This window comes from Mixophyes fleayi, chromosome 2 (assembly GCF_038048845.1).
Source record: "Mixophyes fleayi isolate aMixFle1 chromosome 2, aMixFle1.hap1, whole genome shotgun sequence".
Classification (NCBI taxonomy): Eukaryota; Metazoa; Chordata; class Amphibia; order Anura; family Limnodynastidae; genus Mixophyes; species Mixophyes fleayi.
In genome coordinates this window covers 142,527,529-142,543,609 of record NC_134403.1, presented here as the reverse complement: position 1 = coordinate 142,543,609, position 16,081 = coordinate 142,527,529, and the positions used below count along the sequence as shown (strand labels likewise).

The window sequence follows — 16,081 nt, the reverse complement described above, 5'->3', positions numbered from 1 at the left end:
TATATATATATATATATATATATATATATATATATATATAACATTTATAGTGCTCCATGTGTACCAAATGACATTTTATGTTTGCAGAAAATCCTGTTTGTGTTTCACAGCTTACAGGAGAATTATCAGCTTTGTTACCAGCTATATATAGTGTGATTATATGATATCAATAACATTAAGTAAAGAGTGTAACCTTTTTATATTTGCCCTGTTCTGTGAAGAAAACTGTCACAGTGAGAGGTGAAATATTGTTGTACCTGGGATGTAATATGTAGGAAGAGAGTTAAGGTGCAGTTTATTGGTGATTTAAATGCACCCCTGCTAATTAAAAGATACAGCCTCCCCCCCACTCTGTTCCCAAAACATGTCTGATCTGAGAGCATCACACGAGCCAGATCCCATGACAAAGAGTAGAGGTCAGTAACTGCCTATGTCAGGGGCACTTGTTTAAAACCTCCACACAGTGGCTATCTCTACTGATGTTTTCAATAACATATAAATATGTCAACAAAGGAAGTCACTGACTGGTCTTTACATCTCAAGTTTTAAAAATAAAGAGACAACTTAGCTTTTAGTTGGATATCAGCAGCTGACGTTTCGGAGAGAACATCTCCTTTCTTAAACCCCGTCCTCTTTGAATAGTCACCTACTGATGTCCAACTAAAAGTTGTCACTGTATTTTGAAAACTTGAGGTGTATAGACCAATGAGTGACTTCATTTGTTGACATATTTACTATGGAATACACAACTTGTTTTACCTTGGCAGCAACTTGAATGGTACTGCCTGTTTACACACACTATATATATATATATATATATATATGTGCACACACATAGATGAATACTCACACAATCCATTGTATGCATTTGACCCTTACCTACTATGATATGCTCATATATACACCAAAGCCCTCATAGCTCTCATAGTAAATTACACACACCTGCATGAGTTGCAGGAAAAGTAGCGATCACAGTTGCAAACTCTTGAAAGTAGTACAGTACACAGTAAAATCAGTGCATTTTTTTATTAGAAACTTTATGGGAGGGGGGTGTTCAGATTTTTTTCAATATCCAGTGGTTAATGATTTATGATAGAATCAATAAGGACTTTGATGATACACTCACAGAAACGGGCAGACCATATTGCTAACTGATCGTACAATATTGCTGCTTGTTGTGGCATAATTTTAACAAGCTGTAGTAATTGCCAGAGAACGTATCTGGCTAGTCATCAATTGGTTATTGAACACTCCTGCTATTGCTATATTCACAGTCAGGTTAGGGATCTTGTATTGAACAATACTCACATCTGTAACAGGAAACAAATGTTATTGCTGCTGCTATAATCAATTAATTAACAAATTTATGGGGCTGGGCAGCCATTATATTTAGAAATGGTCACGCCCGTGTTTTGGTTTTGTATTCGGTTTTGGATCTGGATTACCTTCGTGTTTTGGTTTTGGTTTTGGTTTTGCAAAACCGCCCTTGCGTGTTTTGGTTTTGGTTTTGGTTTTGTTTTGCTATTTTCGAAAAAAATACAATTTTTTTGGTCTAAAATAACCTAATTTAGTTCTCCACCAGTTTCTTAGATAAGTGAGGTAATTCTAAAGCTAATAAATTATGAAAAAAAACAGTTTAATCCCTGGTAGGCCGTCCTTAATTCGAACACTTGTCTGCAAATTATACAGACAAACCTGGTTGTCTACCTCCTATATCTTTGATTATTGGCAATGTAGCCATCGTCTTTGGGTGTATATTACACCCTACACTTGTACTTGAATATTAAAAAAAGCAGCCTGCACAGACTGTGGAAATAGAAAGTAAAATTAAATGGACCACGGTAGTTTGGTGACTATCTATGCCCCACCGCCCTCCACTTGTAGTTGAATATAAAAAAAGCAGCCTGCACAGACTGTGGAACTAGAAATTCGAATATACAAAGAAATGGACAAAGTCAGTTTGGTATCTGTCTGCATCAGACCCCCCCCCCCCCATCCACTTGTAGTAAAATAGAAAAAAAAGCAGCCTGCATAGACTGTAGAACTAGAAATTCGAATATACATAGAAATGGACAAAGGCAGTTTGGTATCTGTCTGCATCAGACCCCCCCCCCCCCCCCATCCACTTGTAGTAAAATAGAAAAAAAAGCAGCCTGCATTGACTGTAGAACTAGAAATTTGAATATAGAAAGTAATGGGCAAAAGCAGTTTGGTATCTGTCTGCATCAGATCCCCTCTCCACTAGGAGTAAAATAAAAAACTATTCAGCCGTTATATAATCTAGAATATAAATAGAAATTGAGAAAGGCAATTTGGTATCTGTCTGCATCATAATCATCAACATCCTCATTAGCGCCCTCATCACCTCCACAAATCTCCCCCTCATCCTCTTCTATTTCCAAAGTGGCATCCTCAATTTGTGTATCAGCGGCTACACTTGGGCTGTTCAGGTACACATCAGCAGAACTGCTGAAAGGGCCCTTCTTTATGGGTACACTAACAGAATGCTCACGATTAGACATACCACTGTTGGATGGACTCTCCACAGGGATTGGTGTCATTTGTGAATCAGAGCAAACATTCTCCTCTAATGCCTTACTGTTATCTTGCAGCTCGGCTTTGATGTGTAACAGTAGTTGTGCACCAATTGTAGGCTGGGTAACTTTTTGGGATCTGCCACTAATAGCCAAAGGTGAAGGCCTCATTCTCTCTTTGCCACTGCGTGTGTAGAATGGCATGTTGGCAATTTTTTTTATCGGCACTTAACTTTTGCTCAGTTACACTTCTTTTTCGCTTCAATACAGTAAATTTTTTGGGGGTTTTTGGTTTTTGCACTGATTTGGAAACACTCTGTTGTTTGACATCGCCTTGGCCAGATGACGAACTGGGAACACTAACATCAGGACTGGTGACAGAACCTGGTTGCTCATTCTGATCATATGTGGACTGCTTTGAATCCATTCTGAGCGCAGACCACTGGGGAGTGCTAAAAATTAGTTGGTAGATACTGCTGACAGATATGACTTTTGACAGCCAGAAATATTTATGCACCATTAGGGAGGACACCCCAAAAGCACTGGGGAGTGCTAAAAATTAGTTGGCAGATACTGCTGACAGATATGACTTTTGACAGCCAGAAATATTTATGCACAATTAGGGAGGACACCCCAAAAGCACTGGGGAGTGCTAAAAATTAGTTGGTAGATACTGCTGACAGATATGACTTTTGACAGACAGAAATATTTATGCACAATTATGGGGGACACCCCAAAAGCACTGGGGAGTGCCAAATATTAACAAAAAATAATAAACCTCTATCCTCCTCTCTTCTCTAGCGATTTTTGTTAGAGCAATTGCAAGAAGAATATTGGATTCTCTGTCCCTGCTCTAATCAGCCTGTGACTACACCCTGCTCTCTCCCTCTGTCAAATGGCAATGGATTGCTGTGGAGGCGTGTATTTATAATGTTGAAGTATCGCGAGAACCGAGCCCCGAGATCCGACGACGTCACAATGACGTTCGGCCTCTATTTGGATTCAGAACGGGCGGGAGAGTACCGAGCTACTCAGCTCGGTACTCGGATAGGCAAGGTTCGGGTGGGTTCGGTTCTCGGGGAACCAGACCCGCCCATCTCTAATTATATTTGAGGCACTTCCTTTGAGAAGCAGGTCCTTCTTGACCTTCACAGTTGCACAGTGCTAATGATGCCACTCACCAAAAGATCACAACGCTAGACCCATAAAACTACTATATCACATGGTCACCATATTAAAAAGGAGTTATATGCCGTGAGCGGAGGTATTTGCATTTGGGGTAGTTGCTTACCAAGCGCCTCCACCACAAGTCCAAATGGTGACTATGTGAATCATACAGTATATGCCATACATGTCATATCATGATGCTATATCAGATTCCAAGAATTAAATGCAAATCACACAGAATGTTGTTTCTGTGCTAACAATAAGACCATATATTGCAGTTACATAAATACTTTTCTAGTATTTTTTAATGCAAGTATTTTTTTCTGAGTAATGATGCAATTTTATAGACTATATTTCCTCATTCCATAAAATATTCAGTCTTTTTCTGTCATATTCCACAAGCCTGCAAGAGTCCCTTAAAGCTTGATTATTTTTTTATCAATTATGTAATAGGCAAGTTGAATCAGCCTACTGAGAATATAGACCTCCTGCTTACATCACTAGGGAGCTCATTTATATTCATAATGCTTGATATGAAAGTTCTCCTCAGTACTATCGAGGAAGATATCATTATTACAGTATTGGGTAAGGAAAATATTTGTCTGTTCATTACTCATTACTCTTAGTGTAACTTTAAAAACAAGAAGCATTCCTTGCAAGTGTTACTTAGTAGAATAAATCATGAGGATTTTTTAGAGTAGTTTTATTTCCACAAGATCTGTTACAAGCACAAGGGGTATATGTGTGGGCAACATAAGAGTTTTTTGTGATTGTACTGGAAAACAACACAAATGTATTGCATGATTCCTATATTGGCTGATCTAGATTAAATTACATTTTTTTAAACATTACCTATCATCATCATCAACATTTATTTATATAGCGTCACTGATTCCGCAGCGCTGTACAGAGAACTCCTTCACATCAGTCCCCATTGGAGCTTACAGTCTAAATTCCCTAACATACACACAAACAGACACACACACAGACACACACACACACACACACACACACACACACACACAGACACACACAGACAGAGAGACAGAGAGACAGATTATCTAGAAATGTCCCTCAAATGCCATAGGTTTCTTAGGATTCTGTTTGTTTGTTGTTTTGGCTTGACAATGGCTATTGTCCAGGGCTTACCCTAAAAGTATCAGAAAGTCCAGTACTGTACTGCAGCCAAATAAGAGTGTGAACAAAGTATGATTACCGTAGATCTCTTTCGAAGACATTTTATGTTATAGTCTGCATCCACCTACAAATATAAATGTATGAAACACACTAGTTAAAAGGTCTGTGTTGCCAAACTGTCCTGTCGGCAATGGCATATCTATTATTATTATTATTATTATCCTTTATTTATTAGGCGCCACAAGAGTTCCGCAGTGCCGTACAATGCACAAACAGTAGACTAAACAAGGTGACACATTACAAACGGTTAACAAAAAATACCAAAACTTCAGAGACTCCAGGCAGGCTAATGCAGTAAAGACGGAGCAGAAGAGCAGGTATGGAGAACAGAGGGAAGAGGGCCCTGCTCAAATGAGCTTACATCCTAAGGGAGGCTAGACAGATATCTATCCCATTTATTCATGCTGTAAGGAACTGGGTGACAAGGATATTTGTGTGAAGACACATACTGTATATTGCAATATACAACTTCTGGGATGTTCTTATAAAGAGATTCATCTAGCTTACAGGGCTAATTTTAATAAATGATTTCTCTAATTGTTTGGTGTGACATGGGAACTTTTAATGGCAAGCAACAGTAGCCTCAATGTATAGGTACTTTTTATTATTGCATTTTATTTCATGGCAATTTGTTTTATTCTTTTTCAGAAAATCCTTATTTGAACTAAAGCCCTATTTGCAAGTGATTATTCAAATTTAACTTTAATTTCTGAATGTAATAAACCTGCCACATTACGCACATGATATAATAATGCTTTGTGCTGAATATTGCACCTTTTGGTGTTACTGGCTTTTTTTGTAAAATAAAAAACACAGTATGCAAATAGTTTATAGGTGTGTTCTCATTGGTTAGAATAAAGAAAATGTGAGATGCACAATGTAAAACTTAATATTGGTAAAACTTCATTCCATAGGTTTCTGTACAAAGACAAATGCAGAGTCATCATTTCTTTATTTCTTTCAGAGAGAATAACTCAAGTAAAAACAGACATTTATGTTACAAGCTTTGGACCAGTATCCGATACAGAAATGGTAAGCTCAAGAAAAACTAATAGTAAAATAATATTATAATAAGAGCAATATAATAATAGTGCAGTATTATAAAACTGTTGCTATTACTAATACTACTAATGATAATATAATGTGAATGAGTTCTCTGTACAGTGCTGCGGAATTAGTGGCGCTATATAAATAGTTGATGATGACGATGATGATGATAATGTATATTACGTAATAATACGTACAGTAAAACATGCATTGAGGAAAGATCACGCAATACTATATAAAAATACAATATACACTTACAGTATATACATTAGCACTATGAAATGCATATTTGTTAATTTGGAGCTAAATTAGGCTTTCCTTTAATATTTGAAATAACAAACACAACATTTTGCATTACAACAGTGTTATGTTAAAGTGATGGTAACCGAAAAATGAGTGGTAGCAAAAATTATTCACATAATCCGATCTCAACTCTGACCAGTTTATTGACCATTGTAAGTCTATAGACCTCTTTGGTGGTGAGATCCTTAAATTGCACAGTGCTCCTAAATTTCTGTCAAATTGCATGGGTTCACAAAGCAAGATGGGGGTATTTGTGGAGGAAAAGAAGGTTCACCAGCCAATAGGATTTGTATGGAGTAAAGCCATTTGTTGGAATACAAATATGGAGCATACGTTCCTAATTTAAAGGAGTAGAGAAAAAGCGAGATTTCATGGTGTGAGAATATTGAAATGAGGCACATTTTTATTACACAAAGTCATTTCCACATTGTAAGAGGATTTGAGATCAGATCCTTGTAAACCTAGACACATTTGTATTTTGGAGAAGCGTTTCCTGGGTGCAGAGTTAACGCGCTCCTCGCAGTGAGCTGGGTGGACCATCTAGCTGCACCACTATAAAACGAAGACGTCCTATGGTGCATCTCCAGGGCACTCTAAAATTATATCCACTGAAAGCACTTCTGACTTAATGTATATCTTCTAGTGCACTGGATTCCAAACTTTTTCTGTTCAAGGCACCCTTAGGGTCTCCATAATTTTTTGAAGGCACCCCTAAGCCAAAATAATTACCAATTAGTCCCCCGCCTTGCTTACCACTGGCCCTGGCCGAGGCACCCCTGTGAGATCGCCGAGGCCCCCCAGGGAGCTTAGTCACACAGTTTGGGAACCACTGTTCTAGTGTATAGTAACCAAAAAGCAATTATACATAGATATATTTATGTGTTTAAACATTTTAATAATGGCACTCTTCTGTCAGTATCTGTGAAATTGTATTTTTAATATGTTGTCTATTTGTATTTTAAAGCCAGTATGGATGTTGTTGCTAATACAAAGCAGGCTTATGTAGAGGCTCAAGTTTTTTTTCAATGGTATTTATCTCTACCATAATTAGAATTTAGTAATTATTTCAGGACCATAATTAGGGATTACTGGGCATCCTAGCAAAACCTTTAAGATCCTCTCTTGCTTTCCTCCTTTTCTGCTCTCCAATATAAAGTGTTGGCAAGCAAATTTATACCTCCCAAGCACACCAGCCTATATTGAATGGCCCCATAATATAACTCCAGCTCAGAAGTCATCACAGACATGTGATCCTAAATACAAGCAATTGTACGGTTTTATATTTGGATATCATTTAGACTAAATGTGTATAAAAGTTTTCAATGAATGGGATTGATCTTATGATGTAATAAATATATCCATAGATGGGATTTGTTAAGAGGACACTTTTTGACTGAATGACTACATTTGCCAGCAATGAATGTTTGATATAATAATATACTATGGGGTCAATTTAACAAACTGTATAACAAAAATATGTCGCAGGACCTCACTCAATTTCTAACCTACTTTTCGCTTGTTACCAAAGTCATCATCATCATTTATTTAGCGCTACTAATTCTGCAGCACTTTACAGAGACTATTTGTCACTTAGATCAGTCCCTGCCCTATTGGAGCTTACAGTCTAAATTGTCTAACACGCACACATACACAGACTAGTGTTAATTTTGATAGCAACCAATTAACCTACTAGTATGTTTTTTGAAGTGTGGGAGGAAATCGGATTATCAAGCGGTAACCAATGCAAACACGGGAAGAAAATGCAAACTTCACACAGATAAGGCCTTGTTCGGGAATTGAACTCATGACCACTGTGAGGCAGAACTGCTAATTATTAAGAACTCTATGGGCACTGCGATACTAGGGATTTAACAAGCAGTGAAAAGCTTTTCTTTGTGCTGCAAAATATCACGATCTGCAGCGATACATAAGGAGTGGTACCACTGCATAATAATAAACAGACATGGTACTAATGTTACTGTATATGCATCGCTTGCTTGCATGTATGTAATGTAAGTAAATCTATTTTGAAGATCTTTTCTCCTTTAATTTGAAAGCTATATAAATCTAAGCTGTTGTCAATAAATGTAATATTTTGCAGGAATATACCATTGATGTATTTTTCCGTCAGAGCTGGAAAGATGAGCGTCTCAGTTTTCAAGGACCTATGCAACGTCTTCCTCTTAATAACTTACTGGCCAGTAAAATATGGACACCTGACACTTTTTTCCACAATGGTAAAAAATCAATTGCTCACAACATCACAACACCCAATAAACTACTGCGCCTTGAGGACGATGGCACATTGCTTTATACTATGAGGTAAGATATACTTTTATCATTATCTGTGAATTGTGGTGCTTTCCAAATGCATACAAATGTGTCATAACAGTGCTATCCTTTCATGTTTTGTGCTATAAAGTATCTATTTAGGTGTGACACAAATTGTTTTATGAAGCAATGAGTAGAATCTATTCTAGGAGGGAAAGTACAAAGTAAACTCCATTCTTTTGGCAAATTTATAATATAGACACTAGTCTCCCATTCAGACCCTATTCTTCCTGTTTGAGGCTAGCTTCTTCTGCATACAAAACCCACCCACCCATATCCATTGAGCAATAGTGCAAAATCAGGTGCCAACATCAGTGTGTTACATTTTTTGCACTGCATCTAGCCCTTGTAAATAGTTTCCAAAATTCTTTTAAATCCTTTCTCTTAAATCCTGACTTCTTACCAAATACCAGGCAATGTGCTACCCTATAAATAGCTATGGGGTACTTTCTAAATAGGTTGTCAGTTTATAATATACATTTTTTATACAGATTTGATGCTATATCCAACTTACGGTATACAATCTATTGTATTATAAATTCCCCAAAAATTGTACGTTCATCCATAAATGTATGTCCCTACTTGAAGACTCTTCCGAATTGTAATTGAAAAATTAACAAATGCTATCCAAATAATAGCAGTCATGTAAGGAGGAATGAATATAAATGTAAACACTTGGAAATGTGTGGATCATTTAAAAAGAAAACCAGGAAACAGGGTTTATGAGATGATGTGAGGAACAGGAATTAGTGGAGGGTGTCATGAAATGAGCAATGGAAAGGTAAGGCAATATGATCTGTCAAATAATAGGTTTCAGTAGTTGAGTAGGATAGAATGTTTAATTGTTTGTAAGTATCATGGTTTTCCCAGGACTATCCCAGTTTGTGCTGCTACAAAATATTTAATTGGGAGCCCTTTCACATGTGCAAGAATCCCTGTGCTCTGTCTCCATATGCCAAAACTGCAGCCAGCTCCACTTGCTGAGATAAACTGCCTTTTAATGTCTACACCAGGTTTACATATCTCCCAATATTCCAATTTTTGGAAACAGGACGGGACAGAGAAACGCGGGGCGGGGAGTGGTTAAGAGGTGACATGAACATGCCACAAAGGCAGCCTGGCTAGCACCTCTGAAATGCTAGGTCACCCTCAGTCACCTTTCTTCCCCAAAATATACTTGTACTGCCGCAGTTGCATGCGTCACCTGTTCACTGCTATTCCTAGCTGTCCGTACAGTGCGCCTAAATCAGTTGGGGGAATGGATGCAGAGAGTTTCATTACATTGTGATGAATGAAAAAAGTACATTAAACTAGAACATCACTGAGGAGTAAAATAATGTAAATTAATAATATGGTGATAATTTCAATTGTTTGGCTGCAGTTCTTATATCACAAGAAAGACAGTTGCCGATAAATACCAAAAACCTTGTATACCACGGTAATGTAAGTATATTTCTGAACGCAAACTTTCCATTTAGTAGACTTATTAACTAAATTTCCTAACTATATCTATATAATATTTCTTAGTAAATAGTCATTTCATATTGTACTTCATTTTATACCACATAAAAAAAAAATCGTTAAAAATATTTTAAGAACTAAAACATCTAAATTAGAAACTATGTTAGATCACATAAGTAATTTCCTGGTGACATAATTGTCTGCATTTTCCCATGCATTTATCTTCCAATATCAAAAATATTCTAGTTATCTTTAGACACTCTTAACAATATGCCCCAGTGGTTTAAAAGGCTGATTAGTACATTATACGTCTGTCTGAAGTTTGGTGCAGTAATACATAGTAATAGAAATATAAACTGCATGTTAGTGAATGGGTAGATGCCCATGATCATTTCTTAGACTACCTAAGCAAATATTACCTATTATCAGGGCACTTGTGCTGTTATGTGTAATAGCTTCATTTCAAAGGGTAAAGGGACGGGGAGAAAGATGGGCCTACGTAAGTCGCACTAGTGATAGAGCATATCCCGTGTAGTTTAAATTATTATATTTTATTGGATACGGGGTGCTACCATTCCTTAGAGAGGTAAATGAAAATTTGAAAAAAGAAGGGCTTCATAGGTGCACAAATGCTCTAAATCTTAAAAGGAGTATGGAACACTTAAGACGTAACTTTTATTACTGACATATCAGCGAAATATAAAATAAAATGAAAAAGGTTAAAAACGTGATGTGTACTTAAAAGTTCGCTGGATGCTCCACTTAATCACATTGATCAATAATTACATCCTTATTCTAGATCCTATTGGTATATATAACAATGTGAAGTTGCCCGATGGATCAATTATCTCACCACGTCTGGTTTTGATAATATAAGTGAATGATCAAGGGTATAGTCAAAAGTTTCTATAATTAGCCATTGGTTTATAAACTTCCCTCCTGATTGACTAAATATTGCCCTTAGCTGTCTAGCTATCAAAGGATCAATGAGGCACGGTAATCTAGCAAGTATTCTGGGCTGATCTATATAAGGTGTATTGCTAGCTACCTAATGTAATCTCCATCTAACTTTGGGTCTAATAGGAGCATAAAAAGGATCTGAGGATTTTTAAATGGATAGTGAAGGGCATCCAGCGAAACGCCGACGCGCGTTTCGCTATGTGTGCTTAGTCGTAGCCACGACTAAGCACACATAGCGAAACGCGCGTCGGCGTTTCGCTGGATGCCCTTCACTATCCATTTAAAAATCCTCAGATCTTTTTTATGCTCCTATTAGACCCAAAGTTAGATGGAGATTACATTAGGTAGCTAGCAATACACCTTATATAGATCAGCCCAGAATACTTGCTAGATTACCGTGCCTCATTGATCCTTTGATAGCTAGACAGCTAAGGGCAATATTTAGTCAATCAGGAGGGAAGTTTATAAACCAATGGCTAATTATAGAAACTTTTGACTATACCCTTGATCATTCACTTATATTATCAAAACCAGACGTGGTGAGATAATTGATCCATCGGGCAACTTCACATTGTTATATATACTAATAGGATCTAGAATAAGGATGTAATTATTGATCAATGTGATTAAGTGGAGCATCCAGCGAACTTTTAAGTACACATCACGTTTTTAACCTTTTTCATTTTATTTTATATTTCGCTGATATGTCAGTAATAAAAGTTACGTTTTAAGTGTTCCATACTCCTTTTAAGATTTAGAGCATTTGTGCACCTATGAAGCCCTTCTTTTTTCAAATTTTCATGTGTAATAGCTTCATCGGTTTTGGTGGTAGATATTAAACCACAAGAAGCTTTTAGACTTAATCAATTTGTTGGTTTTATTTCAGAACTTGATACTTACTGCAACAAACAGGCAGTATGACAAGCTTATGCAGTTAATGTACTTAACACTATTATAGTGCATTCATATATGCAGATGGTAGTAAGATTATATTGTGGGCAATTTCAGAGAGCAGGTTGCCCATATATATTTCTGCCTCCACACACTTTATATATCTATAAATAAGTTTTCACAAAAAGTATGCAGCTCCAGTTATCACGTCTTTACCATTCAACTTTCACTAGAAGAACCTGATGCGGATGGCTGGAGGCTGACCCACTTCCAATCTTCACAAGACCACGGGGACACCACTACGCTCCATATTAACAATGAGATAATGGAAAGGAGACAAAATTATTTCGATTGATTCTTCATATAGTTATTTTAACACAAATATCACAACCCCAGAAAATGACACCAAAATGCTATTATATAGTTCTTTCAAGTATAGGAGTAAGGAGAAAGTATACTTTACTCAAGATTTAGAGTGGTTAAAAGACTAGAAACAATGGTATGGCTTTATTTTAGTTCCATTTATTTAGCAAATGAGAATTGAGTTGTCACCCACTCAAGTGGGCCTCCCTTTTTTTCAGCACTAATAAATGTAAGCATTTTGCATGCATCTATTAACACTGTCCTGCATGGGTAGCATGATTCAGGTTACTCTTCCATGGCTAGTCTCTTCATCCCCCACATAAGTAATTCACAGAATAGCACCATCAAATTTCTAATTCTGAAGATCTTTTACAATTTGATGTATAATAACTAGTAAAACTAATGCACAACTAACATAAATACATTTAAAACAAGTGATTTAAATTGATAAATAAAAACATTTGAAGGTAAATGTTAAGGGCCCACCTGGTTTCCTGTTGCTGACCATTGAACATTTACCTCTTTAAAATATTTAGGGGCAGATTCAAATAGTAATAAAATCACTGTACATTGTCCCGGGATGGCCACGAGACACTGCGCTGTGATTTTTTTTTTAGTGGAAGTAACGCTTACTTTTGCTCATGCCCCATAGATGTGCGTGCAAATGTAAGCGTTATTTTTTACCATATAAACGGTAATAAAGCGCGGCCGCGATGTTCTCAGCGTATAGCTGAGGAAAAGAAAAAACTGTGACCAATACATGCCAATGGCACATTGAATAATAACAAGTAATTCCATAATTTCCCAGTTTTTTGCATTGTGAGAAATATTTTCTCCTTTAAAATCTGTATTGACATTTCTCTTTTATTCTTATAATATTGTTTCTATGATGGAGAGCTTTAATCAATTATTGTATAAACAAAACCAACAGTAATTTCATGATTTATTTATTTTTGCTATTCTTCTACACTAGTTCCTTTTATCAGATTTTTCATTGGTTTAGTCATATTACTTTGAAAGTCTGTCTAAACCCAATAGCCACTATTTTTCTTTTGTTCATTGTATGCTCAAGGCTAAACTCTATTTTTACCATAACTAAATTACATGATTTTCCTATAAACAAGTCTGAAAAGATCTACCATCCACTTATTGGTTAGAATGTTAGATAATTGCATATGGCCACTGTAAAATGTTTAATAATATTCCTATTATATTACAGATTACTATTTATATACATGGTTTGCTTTCCAAATATACGTCTTTTTCAATCGGGTCTTTTTGTGAAGTTTTCATCAGAGAAGAAACCTCTTCAGGCGTTTAATAACTAATCTTTGAGAAATAATCAGCAGCCCTGCAGAATTTATGTTACATTACAATGATATAAAATCAGATGCAGCAACCATTTAAATGACACATTGTCATCACAATTTTATCCCAGCATGTCATTAATATATTACCATTTAGCATCACGTTAAAGTATCTCCTGAAATGATTATTATTTGTGTGTAGCACTGACCACCTGGGGGGTATCTTATTGCACACTGAAAGTAATTCATTAATAAGATTCAGCATTACAGTGTACAGTAGATGCATCTGGACCAGAGATATGGCACTTGGGTGAGATAAGTTGAACTTTGGGTGTAAAACGGTGCTCTATTTTAGGGAAACTTTGGTAAACACATTTTATGCAAAGCGTTGTCTACTAGCGCCACATTGAATGAAATGGAAATTTAACGTCTGCTCCATCTGTATACATCATACTTGCCAACTCTCCTGGAATGTCCGGGAGACTTCCGCATTTTGCCAGAGTCTCATGGAATCCCGGGAGAGTGTGGCAATCTCCCGCATGTGGCAGAATTCTGCCCACTTCCTAGTGAAGTGGGCAGAATTAGGTCCAAAACGTCGCGATTCACCCGGAATCGTGGCATTTGGCCCCGGCCCATACTGTCAAATGACGCATTTGCGCCATTACGTTACGGGGCGGGGCCAAAATGATGCAAATTTTGCAGCCCTGCCCCCATCACACCTACCTCCCTCGGCAGGCTCCCGGAAGCCAACTTAATAAAGTTGGCAAGTATGGTATACATATTGTGAGTAGAATAGAAGAAAAATTACTTGTAGCTACCAGCTTGGGGAAAAGAGGTTATGCTGACCTAAAAGAGCAATCTTCGAAAAAAAAAACAGCAACACCTACTGTGAGTGAAATGTACAGTTTGCAAAAGTATTCCCTAACATCACTTATGGAGCAAACTAGCTGAAAGAACGTTAACTGTTGGACTCTGCATGTGTTTCCTCTTTGTTATCCAATTGTGGTTATTCATTCAACACATCAATTAGGTTATAAATAGGAGACACCTATCAGAATCCTCTCCCTTGGTAAAAATGAGCAAGTAACAAAAGTATGGCAAATAAGCCACAACAACGACCAAAAAACAGATTTCTTATTACCTAGTATCTGAAGCAGCGTCATAACTGGATCTGATTATCAAAATAGGAGCCACTACTGATCTTGACAGTTAAATAAATCTTAGTGTGGTCTTTGCTTGTAAACTATCGACCTGTATTATTTAACACTATTTAGCTTTACTTTTTATTATATACAGATCATTAATAAGTTGTGAGAGCTAAAATTGAAACTGAATATGATTACAACAGTTTTGTTTTGCTATACTTGGCTGTATGTCTTTCTCCACTAGAGGTCTGCATAAGCTCATCTAAAGGAACTGCTTGACTGTATTTTTTTTAAAAAAATGTTCCACATTTTTATGGTACAAATTGTAACAGATCGTAATTCTAAGCTATATAAACTAGTAGTTTATTATACGCACCATATTCTTTATTTGATCACCTCTACCAATGGATTATTCCATTTAAGAACATTTTCAATGGGATGCTTTCCCAGAACATTGTTATTACATCTAAGAAAAAAAGAGAAAAATGAGTTCTGTTGCTGGAGGCACTGTTAATCCATTACTGATATTAGAACAAGAAAGTTAGTATAAATCATATATCTTCATTATTTAAAATCTAAAATAATTTTAATAATGTCCGACCGTTTCTCTTCCCAAGCAAAATATTGAGTTAAAATGTTTGAGAACAAAGTATAGAAAATTCAGTGAAATATATTATTACAGGGGAAAGAAAAGATCTTGGCCCTTTAGGTCCTTATTGTGTGATTGGTATAATTTTAAATAATAGCTATGGTAAGTATTTCCCAACAATTTTATTTTATTACAGGGTTCGTACTTTGTTAATTTTATCACTTAGAATTATGATGATGATGATGGAATCTAAGTTATAATCTTAATTTTTACAGAACACTGCAATATTTTCTGGACTAGTAACACCTCGGAATGGTAGTTTGCTAATTGTTGATACATATTTTTTTTTAGTAGAATCTTCAAGTCTAGATGCTTGAGCTGTCCAAGTATCTCTTGAATCTCTACTAAATTTCAGAAATTTGACAGTATTTTTGTAATTTTTTTTTGATCACTTTTAACGAATTCGACCATGTAATGTTTGCAGACAATCAAGCTTACACTTATACCTGTTAATGCAAAGAAGTGGCCGATATCACCAAGCAGTACAGACATATAAACTGCATCCTTATGTAGCACCGACGTCTAGACATGGTTTTGAATTGTGTCAAACATCAAATGGTAAACCACAAAAACACGAACACAGTAATATTGAATAAAAAACAAATGGTAAAATCCATTTGTATTATTTATTTATTTAAATACTTGATAGCTTATTTGTACACTGAAATTTAAAGTTGATATTTGTGTGCTACATGAAAAAACAGTCAGTATTTAACTTATGTGCAA

At 36.2% G+C, this 16,081-nt stretch overlaps 2 protein-coding genes across 2 annotated transcripts in view; one reads left to right on the top strand and one right to left on the bottom strand.

Annotated features, from left to right (window-relative positions):
- Window positions 1-16,081, top strand: part of GABRA5 (gamma-aminobutyric acid type A receptor subunit alpha5) — a 141,785-nt gene that overhangs the window by 19,815 nt on the left and 105,889 nt on the right. The window contains exons 4-5 of the mRNA XM_075200114.1: window positions 5,863-5,930; window positions 8,350-8,570. Coding sequence (XP_075056215.1) covers window positions 5,863-5,930; window positions 8,350-8,570 — 289 coding nt within the window. The remainder of the gene's footprint in view (window positions 1-5,862; window positions 5,931-8,349; window positions 8,571-16,081) is intronic.
- GABRB3 (gamma-aminobutyric acid type A receptor subunit beta3) overlaps window positions 1-16,081 on the bottom strand; it is a 287,252-nt gene that overhangs the window by 221,241 nt on the left and 49,930 nt on the right. The window lies entirely within an intron of this gene.